The sequence below is a fragment of the Emydura macquarii genome, unplaced genomic scaffold (assembly GCF_026122565.2).
Source record: "Emydura macquarii macquarii isolate MOO-44397 ecotype Brisbane River unplaced genomic scaffold, CSIRO-AGI_Emac_v2 contig_3451, whole genome shotgun sequence".
Classification (NCBI taxonomy): domain Eukaryota; kingdom Metazoa; phylum Chordata; order Testudines; family Chelidae; genus Emydura; species Emydura macquarii.
In genome coordinates this window covers 6,595,079-6,620,286 of record NW_027133588.1, presented here as the reverse complement: position 1 = coordinate 6,620,286, position 25,208 = coordinate 6,595,079, and the positions used below count along the sequence as shown (strand labels likewise).

General features: G+C 37.5%; 1 protein-coding gene across 6 annotated transcripts; it reads right to left on the bottom strand.

Moving 5' to 3' along the window:
• Positions 1 to 1,430: 1,430 nt before the first annotated feature.
• BNIP2 (BCL2 interacting protein 2) lies at positions 1,431 to 25,208 on the bottom strand. Of its 6 annotated transcripts, none has more exons than XM_067534812.1 (11): positions 24,991 to 25,208; positions 19,689 to 19,819; positions 18,133 to 18,200; positions 15,715 to 15,882; positions 13,189 to 13,365; positions 12,209 to 12,311; positions 11,807 to 11,938; positions 10,826 to 10,912; positions 10,589 to 10,687; positions 8,882 to 8,917; positions 1,431 to 3,649 (listed from the first exon to the last, which is right to left on the bottom strand). In XM_067534812.1, the coding sequence occupies exons 2-11, from the start codon at positions 19,736 to 19,738 to the stop codon at positions 3,604 to 3,606; spliced, it is 966 nt and encodes a 321-aa protein (XP_067390913.1). In that variant the 5' UTR covers positions 19,739 to 19,819; positions 24,991 to 25,208; the 3' UTR covers positions 1,431 to 3,603. The 6 variants fall into 6 exon arrangements, with proteins under 6 accessions (XP_067390913.1, XP_067390914.1, XP_067390918.1 ...); XM_067534813.1 differs by having other exon boundaries at positions 1,431 to 3,646; positions 24,991 to 25,205; XM_067534817.1 differs by lacking the exon at positions 24,991 to 25,208 and adding an exon at positions 18,439 to 18,831 and having other exon boundaries at positions 19,689 to 19,821.

Here is a 25,208-nt window from a genome sequence, read left to right as displayed (position 1 = left end):
CCACGAAGAAGGCATATATGTTAATCTGAAATTGAAGAAAAGATATCTTTGGGCATAAGAGACCCAGTTGAGATTACCTTCCCTTCTTTAGTTTCCTAGAAATCCTATTAAAATCTCTTATGGTATTTCTTATTCAAGAATTTTCCAGCAAATTGGAGATTACTGGCCAAAACATTTGGCCAATGAGAGCTTTTAGACTTTGGGGAGATAGTTTTTTTTAATACTCATCTCAGAAAGGAGATATTAAACTTCAAATTTGTCTTATTCACCTAATCTTAATGAAAACTAAATCTTTAAAAAGTTCCAAAGATCTAGCAAAAAATTTCAAAATTTGTTAAGATCACTAAGCTTATAAAATCTATGATGCTCAACAGTTGGCACAGATAAGTTTGCTGACACTTGTTCAACCGCAGCAAACAGACAGTGATTTACTAATTAAGAGTCTAGAATGTAGTCTGCAATACATAATTCCACAGACGATACCATCTTTTTCCTTGATCACTGAAAACAAAGGCATGGGATCTCAGTCATGCCATTCATAATACATTTCAGGGCTGGACGGAACCATTCAAGCAGTACATGTTCACTGATGTTTTGAACAAGGTCACCCCCCTGAATTAGTGGAAGTCATTAGCCATGCACCTTGAAACAGAGTTCCTTCAGTTGCTAAGCCAACTTTTCACAGCAGTATCTTCCTCTGCAGGCACAGAGAGAATATTTTCATCATTTGGTATTATTCACTCAAAGCTAAGAAATCAACTGGGAGTTGAAAAAGCTGGAAAACTCATACTTCTTTTTCAGTCTAGGAATAAAAATGACAGTGGGGAAGATGAGCGAGTAGTAGAAGTTTTAAGGACAGTGTACATTTAGTGTTGTGATGACTTGAGTTAAAATTTGAAAATTAAAAAAAAAAGAAGTTTAAGGACAGCCATCAGCCAGCAACTCAGGAGACTGCTGCAATTGCAAATGTGAAACGTAACATTTAAGATTTACGTTAACAAAATATAAGTGCTGTTGTGTTTGTGTGAGATTTAGTTCTTACCATTCCTAATGTACTGCTGCTCCATCTGCAGCTTGACACAGATAATGAGTATTATGTACCATTTCCTAATTTAATAAAAATCAAGTAATCTAAAAAAATTACACAAAGTATACCCTCCTAGATGTTGTAAATGCTGTACTGATTTGTAAATTAACATGTTTTAGTGGTCAGATTTGCACCATTATTTAAGAAATATGTGAAGAAGTATCAGTGGGAAACTTGATTTAAATCATGGTTTTCTCTTGGTGATTTAAATTGCCTTGATTTAAATCAATCAATCCACCCTGTTTAAATCTATCGTATACCAATTAATGCTCCAGTTTAGAGAATCTATCAGAAAAATAAGACTTGATTTTTTTTTAAAATGTGAAAAAGCAGGGGAGAAAAGAAACACGCAGACCTCCTTTAATGATACAATACAGAATCAGAAAGGTATAAACTTCCTCTCCTTTGCAAGTCACCTTTAAAATTATTGAACATTTGTCACGTACAAAATACAGCATAAACTGATTTCTACACAACATATGTACTTTTTGAACTGCTGTTTAAGATTCTTGGCATATAAACTTTTGTAGGAGGTAAGAGGGAAGTAGAAGCAAGCGTGGGGGAGAAAGGCACTGGAATACCAAATGATGTCTATAGCCCGTGGAAATTCTACCAACTTTTTTCCATTTGAAATATTTTAGCTACACTTTTCCCACCACATCCAACAGAAGACATCGTTCAGTAATCTGAGAGACTGATTTAACTGTGTCAAAACAATATATCAATGCAAATCAACTTTCAGACCTCACTTCTACTGAGAGGGGTTCCCCTGAAGCACGTGTTAAACAAATCTGTTAAATTCAGATGCAGACTACTGCCCGGAGGTGGCATCAGACTTAGCTAATGCTGCACTTATACATAGCTGATTAGAGATGGCAAGGAGTCTGCAAGGATCCAAGTTTGTAAATCCCAGTCATATCCTTAGTCTATGAGTGCTATACCTCATTGATGAGTAACCATCTAATAGAAAGCTACCTTACTTTTGTAAATATGTTGGATTTATTTTAATTGTGAGAACTGGGATACAGCTATTTCCAAGAATATATTGTTCAGAAGTGTGAAAGAATATCAGACGGGGATTTTTGGTTTTATGATTAAGACAAAAGTAGTAAGCACTGCAGTAAAAACAGAAGTGAAAATATTTAATGTTTCAATGTCACTTAAATGTTTAACTCCAGAATGGATTATTTGCACATACCAATAGGCAAAATAGGCATGATTACCAAATAGATTTAAAAAGTTTTACATATTTTCATTGCATGATTCATTCGGAACATAGTATAATGTAGCTATGCTAATAGAACCTCCGAAAGTTAACTTACGTGCCCAAGAACACTGAGTGGAAGCTTGTGGATACATGTTGAATAACCACAGCCAAACAAAAAACAAAAACAAACACAAACAAAAAAAACCACTCCATCCCAAACTCATTACATCTTTAAAGTGAATTTAGTGCTTGTGAGATGTGCCAGATTGATAGCACTGAAGACGGAAGATCTCTATCTACAAAGTAAGGGCAGTGCAAGATTCTCTACGCCTCCTATCCAGGGTAATTCAGTCTCAACCTGAAAGGACAGTTCAGCTCCATGTCCATGCAATTCTTTGTGTGGCTGCTGAGATTGAACAGAGTTTCAGTTAGTGCCAACTGACACTCATCCAAGAGTAACAGGATTGAGCTCATTTCACACTCAATAGACAGCTTTTATCTACTAAACACCTGAGCAGAATTTAAAACTAGTGACCTAATGGTGAAAAATTCATTATGTTATTAGTCATTTGAACTAGTTAGTCCCCAGTATGGCTTAACTAGGCTAAAAGATGGTGGCCAATAAGCTGAAATTCACAGAACTACGATTCTGTATTTTGAAGAAAAAAGACAAACCAAAGCTCAAGCTCATTCTGGCAGCGTAAATGAGTTCTACTTGTATTAGATACGTGAACAAAAATGATTATCTTCACATTTAGGAGATAACTACACAATGTGACCATTGGCATCTAAAAGCATTCGGTTGCTAACTCACTCAGGAAATGTTTAACTATTTACAGCAAAAAACATCCGTCATGCACTTTACAAAATAATGACAACAGTCATTTATAGCCCTGTCTACCTGCAAAAGAATTCATTCTGCAAGTACACATTATAAAATATTGCTCAAAGAGTCATAAAAATATATTATCTCTTTCCTTTAACATTTAGGTACATAAATATTTTACTGAAGAACATGCATCATTTAGATAACAATTGCAAGAATGACTCCTATAAACATATGGTTCTTTGACATTTAGCAGTATAAAATGATTACACTGTAAGGTAGCTATTAAAGTCAATAATTAAACTCAAGATTTGCAAACCAATACAGCAGAGAATAGTCCCTCGAGTACAAGTCCAGAGATATATCAAGGCACCTTTTATAACAGGTTACATAATAAAGGCTAATGAATGCATTGTATATGCAAAAAAAAGCATCATTCCATCTGCACAGTCTTCAGTCTTGTCTGGACTCCAAACTTATTGTTCACTTTTCTGTTCTTGTTTCCCCATTAAGTTCTTGGTCAATTCTGCTTAATAAAAAAAGTTAGAATATTAACCACAAATTCACTAGTCTGTTACTTTCTGTATTAGGGAAAAAGCTTGATCTGATCTTAATAGGAGAGTTAAATTTTTTATATAGAAAAGGTTTTTAGTAAATATCATTCAACTGTTAAAAACAAATGCCAGTGAAGTAGGTTCAAGTCACAGCGAGATGTTATTTAAAGATCCACCTTGTTATTGCCTCTAAAATGGTAGATATAAAGGACATTCAAAAAGTATTTTCAAGCAACAATATTTGGAAGAAAAGTATCAGGAAAACGAAATATCAGATTTGGCCATGATGCAAGAGAAGCAGGTTGGCCCTTTCATTTACTAATTAAGTATGACTAGGATGTAAGCCTATAAAATATGGAATGAACGAATGACAGTTTTAAGAACAGAATGCAGCTTATCCTGGAGAACATGAGCCTATTAAAACTGTAAACATAGGGGTTTTTTAGAACAGCTCTATTAAATATTAATCTGAAAGAACAGTGCGTTTGTATCAACGTAAGTCACTGTTTTTATTACTACATACATTTTTAGAAGTGTCACAGAATTGTTTTCTAAACAATTAGCACAAAACTTGCATTGTATTGATCCTTGCTATTTTGAAATATGTTGTATTCAATTAGTTACTATCTAGATTAAAAATATGGAATGCATTTTTGCATCTAGTCTGTGCATATGTAAGATATCAGATATCACTTTAGTGTCACACATAAAAATGTATACTATTCAGCTATGATGCAGTATGATTTAGTGCACTGAACTTGGTACTGTATAGATGTGGATTCTATTCCTGGTTCTGAGCACTGACTCTTTGGGTGAGTCATTTAATCTCCATTTCCCTTAGCTTTCCCTCTGCAAGATGAGGATAGTGATTGGTTATGGTATTTGTGTGTGTTGTTTTTCATGGGGGGAAGCCTCCAGACCTACATCCTCTGGATTAATCAACTGATGAGTGAAGGAATCCACATGAACAATTTCTCCAGAATTTAAGATTTCTTTTTAGACAGTGAAGTTTCTAGCTCTTGTGGCTGCTAGGAGAACCTCTCAAGTGTGAACTGATACACATGCTGTCCTGCCACATGTGCACACAACTTCAGTCTACTGTTTCTCATGAGTTTCCCAAAAAGTGGAATGACGTTAACAGGACTTGGGTAAGTTTCTGTCTACAGGAGTCTGAAAAACAGTTGTGAAACTAACAAGAATACTGGCAGTTGCACTATGGTGCACCTAGGGAAAGATAGGAACAACAGTGCTTTACAGGAAAGTGAGTAAAAAAGGCTTGGGAAAGAGGAGCAAACACCCTTCTTACTCTTCATCAGCCAAGAGGCTTTGAAGTTGGAGAATGAGGAAAAGCTCCTTCCAAGCAGATAAAAAGGGAAAGCAGTTTTTAACCCCATCAGCCAGAGACCCACACAAGAGAATAAGGTGCTGTCCCTGCTTATGAATCCCAGTGCCCTCCCTGTTCACAACATCTGGGGCAGAGCTACTGGCTTTTTACCATGCCTTTGCCCACTGACATGAATGGTGTGTGTGGGCATTAATCTTTCATATTGCCTAAGCCTAGTATACTTAGTCCTCTGGCTAGTAAATTTTTCAAGCCCAGACAGCTTTCCTTTGAGCTTTATGGAGTAAGTGTCGTCTGAGCACTAAATGCTTCAATTATAATTATTACAGGTGGAATTAAAATCACATTCTATGCTCAAATATTTTCCCTTCCAGTTTAGTTTTGGGATATATCTGGTTGGTGTCAATATTTCTGAGTGCATTTTACCAACATTCCTGGCTAGTCCTGGATTTAGAATTCTAGACCCAAATCCTGCAAACACTTACATGCTTAACTTTACTCAGTGAGACCACTTCTATGCACAAAATTGTTTGCAGGACTAGAATCCAGTCTGCAGTACTCCTGGCTTGTAGCCAGTTCTGGGACTTGATTGTCAACCAGATAAAATTCATCAGGACGCTGACACGTGAAACTGAAAAATAGGGTACAGCCAAATTTTTGTTTCAAATACTCAAATCAAAAGTAAAATATTTGTGTGCAGAAAGATGGCCACCTAACACTTTTCTGAGGTCATGTCGACACTACAAAACTTAAGTTAACCTATGTTTGGTTGACTTACAGCCATGACATTAATTACTGTGGTGGCTGATGTCCACACTACCCTCCTATCAGTGGTGTGTGTCCTTGCCTGGAGCACTTCCACCAACTGAAGAGGGGCAATGTGGGCACTGAGAACCAGGGCTTTCAGCTCTACCCAGACTTCTCTCCTCCCTTAGTGGAGGGCCGGGATGTGGGACACCACCACCCTGGGTTTTCTTGTCAATGACAATTAACAGCCAAAGTAAGTAACAGTGTCCCCCTGGACACCCAGTCAGTGTAGATGGGCACTTACATCAGCAGAAGCCAGGCTGTAGTGTGTACATGGTGTGGCAGATGGCCGGCTTCCCCCTAGTGGATCTCGCGCTCTCCTGTTTGTAGTGGGCCGGCCCACCTGGGGCCCTATGAGGAGCAGCTATGTGCTGCTGGTACTGCTTTCCAGACTGCACACTCTTCCCCTGGGCTAATTTTCCCCCTCCTTCAGTCCTTCTGGTTTCTTGAGCCAGTACCTTCCTCCTGGCCGCTCCACTGACAGAACTCCGCTCTCCAGTCCGCTCCTCTGCACAGCTCAGCACTCCTACTTCCTCCAGCTCCTGCACTGACTGACTGGAGCAGAGGGCTTTTATGGGGCACCTGGCTGGTCCTTAATCAGCCTCAGCTGCTCCTAATTGCCCACTAATGGCTCTGATTTAGGCAGCAGGGAACAAGGCCCTGAGCATTCTGGGGCTCACATATCTCCCATCCACCACTCTCCTACTGTCCTCTGCCTTCGCTATAACACAATGGACATAGTTAGGTCTACCTAAGACTTAACTGTGTAACGTAGACCAGTGCTGAGAGATGTATGTTTTTCATCTCTGCAGACTACTAGCTACTTAGTACCAAAAACATCTTTTGGAAACTTCCATTGCAACAATCACCTCTCCACAGCTCATTTACATATACGAAAATGTATTTAAAATTAATACAATAAAAGGTAGAGGTTCCATAAATGCAGTTCCAACATAAAGGAAATGGTGAACATTATGCATTGCCTAAAATGCACAGTGACTTTATTTAAGACTATGATTGTACTTTTCATAGTGTAAGCCAAGTATCTTATTCTAATGGCTCAACTTCTTCAAAGTTTACTTAAAACAATTATTTTTTCATAAGGGCTTTTTTTGTACATGTTTATAGCATAATCTGATCAAAGGGGAAAGAGTCCTCTCTCATATAGCCATTTGCTCTTTGGCTTTTGCATCATATAAACTATTTAACTGATTAAGTAAGACTGTTTTTCCCTGGTGTTGATCTAGTCTTTGGTGAATGCAGTACTAAAACAGCAATCAATAGTTCCAATGCTATGGTAGTAATACCACATTTATAGCTGAGGTGACCATATTTTCATGCACTTAATATTTTAAGTTACTGTCTGTTTGAATATTATGCCCCCAAAAGTGATTTTTTTGGGGGACAAACTTTTGGTTAAAATTTGATTTGGTTGTTTCAGATAATACATAAAAACATTGACATCTGAAGAAACAGGGTTTAGAAACTGCACAGCTGTATTTGAAAATGTTGCTCTTTATATGCACCATATGTTAATCTGCAACACTTCTCAATGCAGTAGCAGAGTAAAGCATGTATTTACATGATCTCTGATTATTTCTTTTAAAAGGTGAGTTAAGTAGTTCCCAAAGCAAATCTCTGTACATCAAATGTAAAGAGACACTGGCAACTTTAAACCAAAAGAATCCACAATGACGTCTGAAGAATTTTAAACTCCTGTTATTACAGTCAACTCTCATGACGGTTATAAAAGACTCGGGGGGGGTTGAGGGGGGAAGCACTTGTGTTGTCAAATATACAATGTAAACACTATCTAGTTAGTTCCACTTTTACTCTGCTATAATCAATTCTTTCACACAGCAACATAAGAAAAACATTTGGAAAAAGTGATAATAGAGCCACAAATATTGAGGGGAGGGACTCAGTGTTTGTTGTACTTGAGATTTGTCATTTAAAGTTGATATCTCTTTTAAGAGCTCAATGATATACTCACTGAAGTCCATTGTAAAACTTCCCTTGGAATAGGATTGGGTCCTTAGACAAAGTCAATATACCACACATGAACAAGGTTAAGCAAGTTAAGAGTTACTGTGGGAACTAACAATTTTCTGTAGTTGGTACCTTTACAATCTCAGCTAGAATACTGCTGAAATAAAGCTTACTTGTAATCATTCCTACAGTAGTATGCTTTTCCACTAGCTTTGTTTTTTTATGAAAGAAAATAAAATCCATGGGGAAAAGGTATGTCTGACAGGTTTAGTTCTTAATACCGATTCTCTTTTCCATTTGCCTACTCATGTTTTACAGAAAGTGAGTTGGTCCTCAACAGTTAACTGTTATGCACATAGCAGCAGGAATGCTCAGAATAAAGTTTAAAGTTAGAAGCAGAGTGTTTTAGTGAGGTTAACAGTAGGCAGACTGAATGGTGATTACTGATCTGTTTGAAGTATTTTGTCAGCCACAGGAATTGCTTGAATTGTTAGCAGGCCACAAGTTTCAGCATACAAAAATCCAATATTTATTAGCAAAGAATCGAGCACTGCAAATACAAACAGCACTAAGCAAAATATAAACTAATTTAGGGCCTATGCAAGTTGAAATTAGTGAATACTGAACAAACAAGATACAAATTTCAGGATTAGAATTTCTAAGAAACTGTTCTGCAAATAACTTCTACAGCTGCAGCAGTTTGGCACCTAGAAGTTAACTAAGCATACAGTTACCTATTCTTAATGTCAAACTTAGTTTGTTCAAACAGGTTCAAATATCCATATGACTGTCTTTTTGAAGATGCAGCTCAAAGTCCCCTTAATAAAAGAGTCACTGAAGTGAAAATATTGAGTTTACAAACACATCCATGGTTTACACTTCTACATGGAGCTCTCTTACAAGTTATATTTACTGTAACTACTTCAAAACTCAAGCTTAGTCTTTAGTGCATGTTTATATTTACAAACGCTTATTTATTTCTGCAAGCCAACCAATTGGGAAAGAGTTAGTTTGTGCAGTGCAAATGGACTTGTCTAGATGCATCCCTAAGTAAGGTGTGCATATATACCTTTTTTGTTTCTTTCTAAACTTTTCTTCTTCATACCTTGGGTGGGGAAAAGTTTGATTTCAGTAAGTACAAGATATGAAGGCTAACCAAACTCAAAACAAGTTTAAATGTTCCTCATGGAAATAGAATATCAAGTCTTGAAGCTAGCAGAGATATTGAGCATAAAAATCATGAATATACTTTACAATACTAGCTTTAAACAAAATGCATAAATAAAGATTTAGTTGCTGTGTGGTAACAGTAGCAATGTACACTACTTAGTCCGTTCTGATCTCAACAACATCCACCAGAAAATCCAGAGACCTTGTGAACTAATTTTGAAGAATTCATGAGTACAAATCAAAGTAGCATGGCAAAATGTTCCAATATATTCCTTGCCCTATGAACCTACAAACTTGATCTCTGCAGAAGATCAGTGTTTGCTCAATTTTGGAGCTGCCTGCATCAATGCTGTCTTATAAACCTCGGGATGACAAATCTATATTTCATAAACCATCTCTACCCACAGAAGCTTCTTCCTTCAAATTCTCCGTTTTTGAAAGGAAGTTGTTCTAGGCAGAGTGTCAGATTTACAAGCTTGTGTTAATTTTGTTTGTATCTCTTCCACAGAAAGGCACATTTTACATGTGTTACAAGGATGCTCAGTATTGCAATTTGTACCAGCTAGACATTTATCCCTGTGTCAGCCTTTCAACAGCAACACATGCCTTGTGACCATGAGGCGTGATTATTCTAATACCTTTCTTATGTGGCTCTCAGTTCAAAGTAATACGCAACATTACATTACATTCTGAGTGAGTTAAAAGCAAAGACACACACTTACTACCCTGGATTTTTTATGCCAATTGCCTATGAAAGGGTGGATCGTCTTCAAATTGTTACTATAAGTTCTTCGGATCCTTAACTGTTGCTCTGGATGCATCACCTCTACTTTTTGAGCCTCCAACTGTTGAGTATCCACACACAACGTAGTGTTAAAAAGTTCACCATCATACCTAAAGCTGGAAGGCTGCTTTCAGTGGGGCGGGCCATACTGTTTGTAATGCACTCACTTAGATGAAATAAGAGACGGCAATCCCCACTTAAAAAAAAAAAAAAAAAAAAAAAAAAAGGCCCTTAAAACCATCCCTCCCTCTAAGGATTTTTATAATCACTACTGTTAGACTTATATTTATCTTCTTCTTTTCCATCTCCTCTCTCATTTTCAAATGGATTCCTTATTTGTTTGTGATATATTTAATTGCTTAGCCTGTTTTTATTCTACTGTGCAACACTGCAAATGCTTTGGCATGAGTGCTACATAAAAAGTTTATAATTTAAGCACCTGCAAGACCAGCATTTCTCACACTAGCAAGTCAATTTAAATGCCGAAGGGAAAGAATAGTTTCAGAGAAGGCTTTTGTGCATTATGATCCCACAAGACTAGCTCATACTCAGTATAACTTAGCAATTACATAAAACCATAGACCTAAGTATTATTTCATTGTAATACTCTGGCTACCATTATGCAGCTGCATGCAAAGTAGAAATTTAACACCATCACAATTCCAGCACAGTGAGACTTTGCCTCTTGAGGTTAAGAGTACCACTGCTTTAGATTAATGCTGATTTATAAACACGTTGAAAATCCACACAACAATTTAATAAGTTTTCACATTTGTGCTCTACACCAAGCACACCATGGCATGTTTGAATAATAAAACGTACTGTTTTATGCATTCTGGTATACCAACGTATTCCATGGGGATGAGTTCAGCTAGCTCTGCCAGGGTAAAGACATATCTAATTTTTTGGCTGAATTTTGAGCTGTGGAAGAACAAATGTAAAGTACAATTACTGAAATGTTGAGTACATCTTTAAATATTAAGTATTACTTTCTGAAATTTAAGTACTAATACATGGGTACTTTTGTTAAATGAAGGAGAGTAATTTCCAGAATATTACCTAATAAAAGGTTTTGTGATGGCCAGAAGTGTTCTGATAAACCAAGAAGGATGAACTATTATTAACGACTTCAGGTTTTTCCTTAACCTAAAGAATTAAAATATTGAACACCAGTGTTAAGGAACAGAATGAGTAAAAAAAAACCAACACATTTTTCATATAAAATAATTGAACACTTTTACTTTTATAAAAGTGCTATTCCTGTATGTCATGTGTAATCTAATGAGTGAACTCCTAATGAATGGAGACTCTTCAATGTCATCTTCTCTACCAAAGTTGAAAAAACCAAAACAAACACACAAAACCAGGTTATGTTGAATTTGTCATAGACAGACAGTTTAAGTATCAGATTGTGATGAGAAAGTAGTAAGAAAAGTTATCCAAGGAAGAGTTTTTGGACCAAATATTTCTTGTGTGTCTCAAGGACCAATATAGCTAACTCATACTGCCACACATTTTAACATCTTTCTCCAAAAGAAGAAAGAGTGAAGTTTACTTGTGAAATGGGTATCTATAAAGGGCAATAAGGAGAAGAAAGTGGAAAAGGGCTCCTTTAATTATCATGATCTGTGAGACCAACACCCTAGTATTTTTGGGGGGGTAAATGGACCGCTAACAGCAGCTTCCTCAATATTTTGGCATCTTACACCCCGCCTAAAGTTGCAAAGTTGCATATTCACCTGTCAGATTACTTAAATTTAAGTAGACTCTTCAGCCAATAAGAAATTTCAGATTTAGAGTTGGTGTATAATCCTTGCCCCCTGCTCCCCACTTGCTTCCACTTGTACAACCCCCACAGGATAAATGTAATCTAACCGCAAGTTCAGCAAATGGGATCAATTGTTGCACAGTTCAACATTAGCCAAAGCCTCAGATTTTAATTCACAATATGCTAATTAGTAATTTTCATAAAATATAGATAATCAAAGAAAGGGGTCGTAAAGAGATGTCTAGATATTATTGTAACAGAATTTATCTTACCTTCTATCAATTTGCTGGTAACATTTCCTGAGCCAGCCTAAACTTGGCATTTTTCTCCGTGTCGTAGCACCATTTAAATAAACTATCATATAGTTCTCAGCTACTAACAGTTCTAAAGTGCCAATAACATACCTGTAACAACAAGAAAGAAGAAAGCTTTCAAATGAAAAACTGAGTAATAGCAAATATGCAAATGAAAGAATTTACACTTTGATAAAGGCTCAAAGGCTATGGAAAAATTCAGAGATGTAAATGTCTGAGCTTACTTTGGCATTGCCCAAATATAAAACATTTCATGTAAAAAACAGAAGAGATTGGAAGCCCCTTTTGCATTAATGGAATTCTACTGTGAGATAGTCTATTTCATTTGTGGACAATTCTTAATGGCAAAATATTACTTACTTAAACAGATTATCCATTAAATATCTGTAGTTTGGCTGACTGCTTTCAGGCATAAAGCAAACAGCAAACACAACAATGGCATTTAACCCATCGCCATAATAACCTAGAAAAGAAAACAAGATTAACAATAAAGCAATGCAGAAGTCTGACTACACTCATCAAATTCTGCAGTAGTAAATGTTGATACTGGAAAAACTGCAATTTTGTGCTTTTTCATCATCTATTTCAAAGTCTTTTACAGATTAAATGATGGAGGCACAGAGAGGCTAAAAAGGCTTTAAGAAGGCTTTAAAAAGGCACATTAACTTTAAGCCTCTTGACACATTCAAAAGACACATTCAAAAGAGGCTAAAAAGTTTGTCCGATTTTTACCTACTGTTACACAGATAGCTAAGATTACTATAAATGAAATATTCTCTCTCTGTTTATTAGCATGTTTAGTTTATGTATTTACGTAAACATTTTGCATGTAGTCAGTTTCCTCTCTCAATGGAGTTTTACACATGACAGATATTAAACTGGACAGTGACTATAAAACCATAAAAGTTGTTAGGGGGTCCACAAGGCTGTGGTAGTGCCCAAACCTATGTTCAATTTTTTTAAAATGGGCAATCTACATATTGGAATGCTGATAACCAGTCTGTCTGTCACTACAGCACATGTTCAATCTAACAACATCCAGAACAGTTAAAAAAACATACTCCACACATTCTGAAATGCTTTTAACATTTAGTACTAGTTTTTTGCCCCATTTCGGTTTTCTCTAGTTAAAAAGCTACAGTACTATCTTCATCAAGACCGGGGTAGCTTTCTTTTAAGACAGCATCCCAAATATACCCATATGCCTTGCCACTGCAGCTCGTGACATGGAAGATCTGAAGTTCAATACTTATGCCTTAACACCATTTACGTTCACCCCCTCAATTGCGTGTTGTAATTTACAGGGGGGTCCCCCCTCAGCCCATGTCATTAATCCTTACCGCCGTGACTGATAACTTTTTTATAGGGTTCAATTGCCTTCATGTCCACCCTGTGATCCTGTTCTCCAATCCTGAACATACGCCAGCGTCGCCCGTCGTCTTTTTCCTCTGCAGCAGTGTATTCAGAAAGTGATCCTTTTCTAATTACTTCAGTAGTTTTTGGTTTTGGAAGATCATCTGCCAACATTAAAATACAAATATTATGCATGGTAATCTTTAACATGACAGTACCAATCAGATTACAAGTTAACCACTTCACTCTGTTTGGAGTACTATAACTTTCTATACTATCAGCCAGAAATACCTGACTTAGTTCTATCACTAGAAGATACTGTGTTAGATGTCAACCTATAGTAGGCTGATAAATATTGGGTTTAGCATTTACATGAAGAAACCAGTCCTCCTGGCTGTACTTTATTTGAAGGGGTCTCACCACTTAATTTTCTGGTATACAGAATGCCTTTTTAAACATTCATTACTATAAATGCTGCCAAATTAGATACGAAGTGGTTAACTTCAATGATTATGTCTTGTTTGATCATAGATTTACATGGTGAAGCATAATTTAATATGCTAATAATAGCTGGTAAGCAGACATGCAGATAAATCTTGTAGAAATTAAAGCTAATGCATATGTTCAAAATCATTGACATTTATGCTAAAGAGCAATCTTCAAAAAAGATTTCTCTAATAAAATCATGATTCTTTGAATTTTAGTTGCACAGACCTTACCAAAAGTGAGAAAAACCTACTGCATGTTAGTTGTCTGTTTCCAAGACAAAGCTGTTAATGGAAACTATCCTTCCAGGAAAATGAAGACAGCAGCATTAAAGAAAGAAAAGACAGAAACCCTTTTCAGCAACTTTTTGTAACAAATTAAGTGGAATATTTCCTGAATCTTGTTATAAAAAGTTATCTATAAACACCGGCCTATATTCCCTGCTCAGTAAAATACGGCAAGGCCACCACACACTTACATCCACGTACTCCCTACTCTGAATAGCTCACTTCCCACACATTTAACTTAATCTAAAATAATTAAGATAGCTTTTTGGGTTTTGTTTTGTTTTTTTAATTTTTTTAAATAGTTCACATTAGTCTTCCTTCCCTTCCAAAGGATTCTTTCTCCTCTGAACTCTCATATTAATTTCAGTAGTATTCCTATTTATTCAAGTATGAATTGATTTCTTACAGTACAATAGATGCATGTATTAAAACAGGCTTTAGCAATATTAAGAAGTTTGTATTTAAAATGTTACTTGACATTGTAATAGGTACATGCTTAAAGCAAGAAGTGAAACTACCTGGAGAAAAATACTGAAATATAACAATTTATACAAAAGTTGACAATTGTCTAGGAGTCCCAATGCCAGACAGAAGGATTCTTGAAAGATGCCATTTAATTTAGCCATATATAAAATTAAAAAAATATATAAATGGCACTTAAATTTAGATCCCAATCCACAGCCTGATCCTTACAGGTGGATTTCTGCATCTACGTGCAATCCCATTGAATTAATGGAGATTTGACACAGGCATAAAGGTTCACCCACAGGAATCAGACTGAAGAATCATGGACCTATTTACTTCCCAATTCTAGAACAACCAGTTAAACAACAAAAGGAAATTAATTTTATATTGTTATCTTAAAGATTTTAAATGCAAAGTCATAAGAGTTCCTTGGTGCACAGTAAGGCTGTACGTATGCACCTTCCACAATCACCATTCTGAAGCTGAGAAGCAAACTGTTAATTAAGTTCTGTTAAGGAAATTGACCATTTGTTTTGCTTATTACAGTGAATTAAGTGATGTGGTTAAGTTAATCAATTTTCAAATGTTGCCCAAATATTCTAAAAAGGTAGTTCACATCTTTTCAGCAATATATTATATTCTTGCATAAAGCGAAATATAATCGCTCCTTTTTTTGTCTCACATGAACTAGTGATAATATATTTTTTTTAAATTATGGCCAAATGGAAGACTGCAAGAAAATGTGTAGTGGCAATTACCATTCCATAAAACTAATTTCTATCCTTTGAAAAATAACGCCTGTTAAGTTATATGGGCCATCTCATAGCCAATTCAGAATGGTGCCCTCTACAGTTTATTTTCTAGTGTTCTGTTCAGTCCAGTTTTAGAAATACTAAGTCTCTATCAGTGACTATTCTGTAACTGAATATGACTTTCAGGTAGCTTCTTCTGATATTCAGCCTAAAAAAGCATTTGTTTTAGTTTCATCCACATCACGCTAAATAAACCTTGTCCCTCATTTGCTCTTCTGGTCAACAATCTTTATAAATCCATGCAGCCCATATTTCATGGTTCGGTTTTCCTCTAGGTGTCTAATGATTCTTAATAGTTTGCTTTCCATCTCTAAATTTCTGATTTTTGGAACCTGTTAGCTCTCATCTTGCACATCTGATTCTTTGAATCTTCTAGTTCTCACCAACACGAAATACTGTGTACCTGCACGTGACAGTCAGAAAACATCTATTTAAATACCAAATAGAAACAATGAATCCTTACCTTCCCATTCAAACTCATTACTGTTCTCAGATGGAGTATCTAAATCATCTAAATCGATCTCCCCACTCTCATCTAAGTCATCAGACAACACCGATTCCTCGCTGTGATCCAGTGTTAAGCTAATATCTGGAGCCATTAATTTCCTCCTAACTTTGTTTCCATTCACTTCTAATGGGTTTGGGAGTAAGAGAAAAGCCGTGTTACTTAATTTGTGGAATACAATGTATGCAAAAATGTTGATAACTAATAGAAAAAAAAAACCCCAGTCAAGCGCTTAGAATAAAAAAGTCTCATTAATGCTCATCACCTCACAAACAATATTCCAGTCTCCTTCCCTTCCTTCCCCCGCCCCCTGAACATACATCAACAGAACTTTATCTTTTGTTGGAGCAACTTCTGTTGGTGGAAGGTACATGCTTTTAATTATATGCAGTGTTGTTCTAGCTGTGGTTGTCCCAGGATATGAGAGAGAAAGTAGGTGAGGTTTTAAAAAAAAAAAAAAAAAAAAAAAAAAAAAAAAAAGGATTGTGATATTTGAGAAGAGCTACATAGAACTCTTCAGGTCTGCCTCCTTCCCGAGACCTTTTGCTCCAACAAAAGATATTACCTCACCTACTCTCTCCAAAGATAAGATCACAGTACTTCTCAAATATCACAATCCTCTTTTTTTTTTTTTTTTTTTTTAAACCACAGGCAGAAAAATACAGTACTCCACACATTTAAAAGGCCAGGGAGTCCAGGATACTTGTAAGAAAGTATATAGTAAACAATGAGAGTTCTGTAGCACTTTAAAGACTAACAAATTTAATTTCAGCAGGTATGAATGTGCCTTTTTAGCCTCTGACACATTCAAAGCCTCTTAAATGTGTCTTTTGAATGTGTCAAGTGTGCAGATAATTTTTAACTGAGCAGTTTCTCTTTGAAGTCTGTTTTTAAAGTTTTTTTTGTAAAAGTATGGCAACTTTCAGGTCAGCGACAGAGTGTCCTGGGAGATTGAAGTGTTCTCCGACTGGTTTATGGATGTTGTTATTTTTTATGTCTGATTTGTGTCTATTTATCCTTTTGCAAAGTGATAGTCCAGTTTGGCCAATGTACATGGCAGAGGGGCATTGCTGGCACATGATGGCATATATAACATTAGTGGATGTGCAGGTGAATGAGCCCCTTATGGTGTGATTGGTCCTAACCACCATAAGGGGCTCAGTTAGAAATTATCTGCAAACTTGACACATTCAACCTGGGTTTAAACAGGGATTTGGAATGGCTCTCTCATTACAAGTAGTAATTTGCTCTGATCACCCATTCTCACCTCCTACTCAATGGTTGTCATTAGGTCTCAAGTACCTGGCTTTCATCCACCTACCCCATTGTTGTCTATGCCTTTTGGATATGTGTATGTTGCCTCCTATATATGTTGCCAATATTTGCTGTATTATTTCTACCAACTGCATCTGAGGAAGCGAGCTGAAGCCCACGAAAGCTTATGCCTGCTGAAATTAAATTTGATAGTCTTTAAAGTGCTACAGAACTCTCATTGTTTTTGCTGTATACAGACTAACACGGCTACCCCTCTGGAACTCTTCCATATAGTAAACAATGTTTACACAATACATGACATAAGAATTCAACAGTACTGAAACTGGGTAAGTGTGAAACACTAGTTTAATGTGACCTATTGTGTTCACTAGCTCCTGCTATTTTCCTCTATCACAGATTAAATAAATAAAAGTTACTATAGGTGAGAGTTAAATAAATTATCACCTTTGAAAAATATTCATATGAACATGGTACAGTGAGTAATGTCTGACAAACTATAGTAAAATGGAATAAATTAAAATTGCACGATTAAAAAGGTCAAGGCAGATACTTGTGTAATTTAGACATCAGTTGAATGCAGGGAATGAAATAAAGTGACTGATCCAGCCTTGGAAATGCCAAAGCTGAAGCAGACTGGCATAGTCCAAGAAACCCGATGGTAGAAGCAGGAAAATATTAAGAAAAACTATGTAAACCAATGTGTGATATTTAAAGTAGTTGTAGTCTCTCTCCTTTGACACATCACCTTTCAAATCTAGAATCCAGAGAAGTCCATATTAAAAAGAAGACTAAGAGAAGAAACACCTAAATTGTCTAATAGAACCTGATTAGGTCTTAAAATTGACAGAACAATTCATCATTATTTGGCTTCTAGGAATTTAAGACTGATCATCATGAAAATCTAATGGAATGGTTCATTATTAATATCCATTACTTGCTGAGTTTACAGGGGAAGTGAAGACAATACCTTCTAGGCCCAATCTGTATTATAGGAAACCCATTTTGTCTAGACTACGGCCTTTGATGGTATTCCACAAACACAAATATACTGATTAAAAGACTGCTTACGCAAAACTTTCTACCACTTTAAGAGGTTCTTACCATGCTGACCCTCTTGTCCAGTTGCAGCTAGTATATCTGCTTCAACAGTATCATCCTCTGGTAGGGGCCTGGTCCAGAGAAAAGAAAAAAAAGACACCTGTTGCAGGAAACACTTGCAAATAATTTAATGAGGAACACTATATTCATCTTTAGACAAAGACCTAGACACATAGATACACTTTATAAAAAAATAACATTGTGGGTTTAGAATCAGATTGGACACGTTTGTGATCTAAACCAAGCAATCAGCCAAGCAGAGCATTACAATGTCTGAACAGTGATCTGCAGTTTTCAAGTGAGCCTTACCTGCTGATGTAACAGAAATCCAAACTAGTAGTTACTGCCTGACTGTTACTGCAAGCACTGAATTGTTCTATGTTCTTATTAAAATTGTGGCGTTTTAGAAGTTAAGCGAGACCAGAAAAAATACTTAACTTGTATTTTATTATGAAGCACAAAAGGTGCCTCAGAGGCAAATAGTTTAGTTAGATGGTGCTTTAGAAGCTCTATATCCTGCTGAAACTGCACAAGGTCCTAGTTTCTATCTAAGCATTCTTGAAGATACCTATACACTAAGATGAGGCAGAAAGATCAGTTAAAATATTTTAACTGAATAGTTTAACTACAAAAAAACCAACATGCCACACAAAATTGGAGGCTTCAGTGAAATACAAGGTTTCTTCAAGTCTTGGGCCAAGCCTGTTATAAAGCAAAAAAAGGAAAAAGGCAAGGTTGGATGAAATTTTAGATGGTTTATAATAATCCATATATACATTTTCCTTCTTAACAGCTTAGCCTATCCACAGTACACCTTTCAGGAAAATTTACTGACCTATTCTGAAGCATACCTGAAAGCTTCAATTTGAAGTTCTAGATCATATTAAGGAACAAACTCAAAATCTGACCTGATTATACTTGTCTTTTTCCCCCACTTGCACAGGGTATGTAATTTTATGGGCAGTTTTGGAAGTGTTTTAATGAACTTTCAAAAAAATGTGAAAGTGCAGACACCCCAGAATTGATTTTCAACTTAATTGCCAACCAATGCATTTGAGCACAATAAAAATGTGTCACTGACAAACTACTCTTCTTTGAAAGCATTAGTAAGAATATGTAACAATTTAGAATTATTCAAAATTACTGCAAAGCTTTTAGTTCTAGTTTTCATTGCCTGAATGTGGGAAGTTCAGACTAAACATTCCTCCTTGCTAACGTGTTGCTGACAATAAGAGCCCTTCCCTATTCATTAAGAGACAAGTTCACCCATTAAGTTCTGAGACCCTTTAAGCAGTGCTATATGACTTGAATTAGTTCTATAAGAATATGTTGCTAGTGAATAGGTCACAGTAGATCATGTTAACATCAGCCATAGGGCCAAGTGGCTCATACTCCCCAAGAAGCATATAAACACAAATATGCTGTGGAGGCAAGATGAATACCATGCTGGCCCAGGTTCAAGCGCTAAGTAGACTGCAGTTGATAGCCTTTGTTTTGGACAGCAGCGATTTCAATTGACAGAATGGAAAAGTTTTACAAATAAAAAGAAAATCTCTCACCTTGGAAAATCTTCATCTTGCCACTCTTCCTTAAATTCAACACCTTCCATTCTCAACCTGGCCTCAAAAGCTAATACCTATTCCTGGTGAGCCAGATCCTCGTCTTGGATATTGGGGTTAAAACAGAAGAGCTGTGGGACAAGACATTTTAAAATGTTTGTTCAATAACACTGCATTTTTCTCTCAATCTGAATCAAACTCGTGAGTTGTCATTACCCCACCTTGAACACAGTATTTAAGTACTGACAGCGCACTAGACATTCAAATGACAAAGAAGAACAGTTGGTCCTAGAAGAGTAAGATAGTAAAAGAACGGACAGAAAGGCACTAGGAGGGACAACAGGCTTGTGGTTATGACACTGGATTAGGGGTCACGAGTTCGTGGTTTGGTTTCCAGTTTTGCCACAAATCTCCTGTATGATGTTGAGCAAGATCCAACTCTGCCTCAGTCCCCCATTTTTAAAATGGAGACATACTTGTCTATCTCACAGGGATATTGGGAGGATATGGTAATATTTGAGAGAGACTCAGATAGGGAAGGGATGATACAAGTACCTAACTAAATCGAATAGCGTTTATTTTGATTTTTTTTTTAAATTGGGATGGTGAAATGTCATGGGTTAGTGTTTGTGGGCCTTCAGTTTTCAGGAATTAGTTGACTGAAAACAGAGATCCTAGCACATTATAATAAGGAAATTGTTTCTGGCATTGTGGTCAACATTATAGAAATAAAGGAAACAATGAGAATGGCATGAATAGCAAGAGTGTAGGGGAAAAGAGACATCAGCAGATACACAAACTGCGGCAACATTATGCAGAGCACTAAAGAAAGGATGAGAGCATTGAGCTTGATTTGCTAACGAAGGCAAGCCAGAAAAAGGATATGAAGAGGGGGGACAACATTTGAACAGGGAACAATTATGCTTTTGATGGATATGAGAGAAAAAGAGAGATAAAGCCTTTTCTCTTCAATGTCCCTGCCCATGATGGCATCTCCTATTCCTGAAAGGTGCACAGTATATCAAAAGAACATACTTAAATATTTTTTGTCGCATCAGTTTTAATGTCAAGTTGTAAAATACAGCAAGAAATTAGCTTTCTGAAGCACCGCTGCGCTGCGTGTCAGTTTCTGGTGCTCTAAATAAGATCCTACCTACCTACTATATTTTGGAAGTTATTCTACTCTTTAATAATAGTAAAATTCTGCTCCTATAGCCACAATCCAGCTCTCAACTCACATCTTGCCCTCCCTACATGCATCTGTCTCACAGATGTAAGAGCAGAGTTTGGCCTACAGAAACATAGAAGGAAGGAATTAAAAGGGCTATGAAAGAATGGGCTACTTGCAATTGGTCATATCAAATGCTCCTGGGGAAGATGCTTGACACTAGCACCACATGGGAAATCTGGAGGCATGACTTCTTAATCATACGTGAGTCCCCTTGCTCTTCCCCTCCTCCCCCTTTTTGAAATTCTGTTGGTTTAATCCAGCATAATGAAAACAGATACCAAATACATAATCTCCTTCTGTAATGCTGGTGATTTCTTGGAATTAGCTCAGCACAGCCCACTGAAATAGTTTTGATATTGCTTTTCTTGTTTCTTCTTCTCCCCTTACTGCCATCATTGCAGTTTTATCTCAACATCTTACTTTACACAATGTTTCACCGCTTTTCTCCCTATGATGACCCCATAAAGAGCAGCAATGGTGTAAAGGCGGGAAGCATTATACAGAACTTTTAAAAACTTCTTAGTCAACTGCAGGAATCAGAGAGAACAGAAGAAATGATTCTTCCAGTCTTTGCAGTCCCTTTCATTTTGTCTCTGTTAGGGTGGTACAATCAACTGAAAAATAGCATCTAAATCTGTAATTAGTGACAGTTAAGACTTCTCTACATACCGCAATTCCATCTCTGAAAACGGAATTTACTTCACTTTCAAGTTTAAATGCTATTTCATCAAGAATGACTAATGCACATATTATGCTGATACACCTCAGAGTTTAGTGATGAGCTGACAGTTTTAGTGATAAAACCGATTGGGAACATGAATGCTAAAATTAATATTGATGAAAAATGTTATACTGAAAACTTGAGAATCCTGGTCATTTAGCAAAACCATACAATCTGTTTTGGACCTTCCTGATAATATAGGTTAAACTGAACTAAACATTTCTGGCCCAGTGAATTCATGTACTAATTTCAATCCTTTTAGTAGTAATTCTAAGCTTTTTTATGCACCTCCATTAGGTCCTCTTACTGATTTTGCTACTGTATCTTTAGAATCAACAACTGATTGTATATAAATAAGTCATATTTAGAAAACCAAATGTCAACGTTTTTAAATGGTGCTTACTTCTTCCCAGATGTTAGTAAACTGACTGATGTATAATTTAATTTGATAGTAGATTTTCATACATCTTATTTCTTGCTAATCTCAAAGCTAGTTAAGAAAGACAAGGGGTTCCTGTATAGCTGATCTGGCTAAGGATTTCTTTTCATTCTGATTTTATAAAGGGAAAGTTCCTATATGAATCAGAACAGTAAAGGATTCAGTCTCACCTGAAGAAACTCCTAGTTTTTATTTGTTAGGAAGTAAACTTTCAAGAGATTTTATTCTTGATAGTTAAAAGGAAAAGGATATATCAACATCAAAACACATTTAGCTTATTGGCTTCTCTCACATGCTAGAGAGAAAGAAAGGAACAATTTAACTCAAGTCACAAACCTCAAAGCTGAGCATTAATCCTAACATGTCTGATTCAGAATATTTTCCTGGCACCTTTATACCTATGTCTCCTCTTTCATGTTAACTGATCTTGTTTTATAACCCACAACAGAATGCAAACATTGAAGCAATGTAGCAAAAATATCACCAGTATATTTTTACATTAATATTGGAACTCACTAAAGCTTCCATAAGCTCCTAGCATTATGAGTTCTTTTACAGTTTGTTGGGATCAGTCCAGATGAGATGCCCAATTTGGACAAAAGTCATTCAGCAATTTAGGCCAGAGAGAAAACATTATCAATACAAAGATTAAATCACCTCTCATAAGTTAGTGCAGGTGCTTTAAAAAATGCTCTGCAAGAACTAAAAGTCTGAATGGGTCATATCAGCATTTCCTATGACATACCCACTTGCAAAGAGTTTCAACCATCTACTCCTTCAATCTGACCCAGATGTTAGCAAATGAATGGTGTAATATCCAGCAATAGCATCACATTTGCTTAAAAACCTCCTCAGAGATACTTTAGCAGGCTGAACCTTGTAGGGAGACGCTGCTAAGTGTCACAAATTTGTCAACCCACAGTGTCTGGTCAAATTCTTTTATGGCAGACAGCACTGAAGTGACTGTCACCTGGCCGTGAATTCAGAATGCTAGTACTAGTAACTGTAAAGCTTATTATAATCAAATAAGTTTAGCTTGCTAGCTGTCACCTGAATTGTTCTGCTGATAATCGGTTAATACTGATGAGGAAATTGTGCAGCAGTTAGGTTTTGAACGAGATGTTAAGTATTATTGTAAGATATTAATAGGTCTTATTCAATTGGATTACACCAATCCATTATTGCCACAAACTATCGAACAATAGAAATCTCCCAGTAATTCTGCAAAAGGAAATAATAGGTATACTCTTCTGTCTCAGAAAAAAATAAAGTCTTATAGTCTAGTTCTACTTTGAAGAGTGTCAAAAATATATTGAATTCCACATTTGTCTCAAAAAATCAGAACTTATTTTTTCAGATCATTAAAAATTTTAAAAGCAAACTCACCCTGGGACGTTCAAGTCAAGCTGCATTTTTCTTTCAGGCTCATACATCATCAGTAATAAGGAGTCCCAAATATTGGGACTTAAACTTAATCCTGGTGATGATACAAACAGAATCTTCCAACCCTGCTCTGCCCCCATCTCCACTCTGGTCCTGCCCCCAGCAGTAGCCTCCACCTCAGCTCCCAGCCCTGCTCCTGGCAGTGGCCCTAGCCCCATTCACAGCCGTGGTCCCAGCTCATGCTTCCGGCCCCTGATTGCAGCTCCTTGGGGCCACAGACGAGGTAAGGGGAGTGGTGCAACCCCAAAAGTTTGGAGACCACTGGTCTACCATGTCTATTGCTTTATAAACCAGTCATTGAAGGAGGCTAATAGGAATACAGCTGTGCAATGAACAGACTTGGCACCAGATTAAACACAGATATGCTTGAAGAGATAGAGTTGTTTATGAACTTTATGCCCAAAATACTGTTAGAAGATTAGCAGTCGTCACTTTAGATCAACATAATGTTCATTAGTATCTGTCAAATCATTAGCACAACAAACTTTTACTTTAAAAACAGAGGAGTTGCAAGTTATATGTACTCACCTACCCTGGCAGTTTCCACTGAAGAAACTTGTGCATAATTGAAAAACATCTTAAATATCAGTTTCAGCTGTAAAGTAAGTGTGGCAATGCAGTCACACTATATCTAAAGCTTGACTGAATACAAACTATGATCATTTAAAGGAAGATTTAGAATTCACCCAGCAGTTCCCCAGCTGTAGTTCCCCAAGACTTGATGAACACAAGGTTATTAGAGCTTTTAACTTCCAGGTTTTGAGCAAGTTCTGTTGCTGCTCTGCCTAGAGAGCAGGAACATGAGCATTCAGTTGAAGTTTGAGAAAATGTCTGTAAATGGAGTATTCGAGTTACCAAATAGATTGAACTCAGCTTCCTATTTCCCGTAATTTAATGTCGAGTGTCCACCTAGAGTTTTAGAAACGGAGTTTCTATGAAAACTGAGGCAGCCACGATGTATCCTCTTTTAAACGAGCAACCTAGTCTTTAACCCAGTCCTTTAAGGTAACGTTACCGTGGGAGAACATCAACGGCCATCTGCTACCTCCAGATCTCTTACGGAGCCAGCGCCGCGCAGAGCCGTAGCCAGGGCTGGTCTAGTTACTAAGCGACTTTATGCTGGGCCAGGCGCCCCCGGCCAGCGAGCTGCTGCTCAGACACAGCCATGCTCCCACCGCCCCGCCCTGCCCCGGCCCTCCCCGCGCCCCCTGCCCCCGGGAGGGCCCGACAGCGCGGCCGCCCTGCAGCGATGAGCCCACACGCCCTCCTCGGCCCCCTTGCCGCGGCCAGCAGCAATCCCCCCCGCCCCGGTAACGCCCCGCCGGGCACCTCCCCAGTCCGCGCGCCCCCCCCCACAGAGCCAACAACGGCCCTCCCGGCTCCCAGGCCCACACCCGCACCGGCCGCAACGGGGGCTCTACTCCTAGCCCCGGAGCTCGCCCCGGCCCGGCAGCCCGCGGGGACGTACCTCGCCGGGAACAAATACATCGATCCAGGCCGGCCGGCCGGCAGCCCCTCAACGCCTCCTGCTGCCCCCACCCCACCACCGCCCCTCCCCTGACCCGGAACCGGATGGGAGCGAAGGGGACCCAGAGGCGGCAGCGGCCCAAGAGCGGCGGGTCAAGCCGAGCTCGCCGAGGGCGGGGGGAAGCTGGGGGAATCAATGGGGCGCATGCGTCCTGAGAG

What these genes read in the sequence shown, in the direction of transcription:
- BNIP2 (XM_067534812.1), bottom strand. Translation starts at nt 19,738, where the DNA reads ATGGAAGGTGTTGAATTTAAGGAAGAGTGGCAAGATGAAGATTTTCCA. An exon ending in TACCAGCAAATTGATAGAAG is followed by an intron (nt 10,913 to 11,806) that starts GTAAGATAAATT and finishes TTAATTCTTTAG; the next exon opens with GTTAAGGAAAAACCTGAAGT. An exon ending in ATCACAAAACCTTTTATTAG is followed by an intron (nt 10,688 to 10,825) that starts GTAATATTCTGG and finishes GTTCTTCCACAG; the next exon opens with CTCAAAATTCAGCCAAAAAA.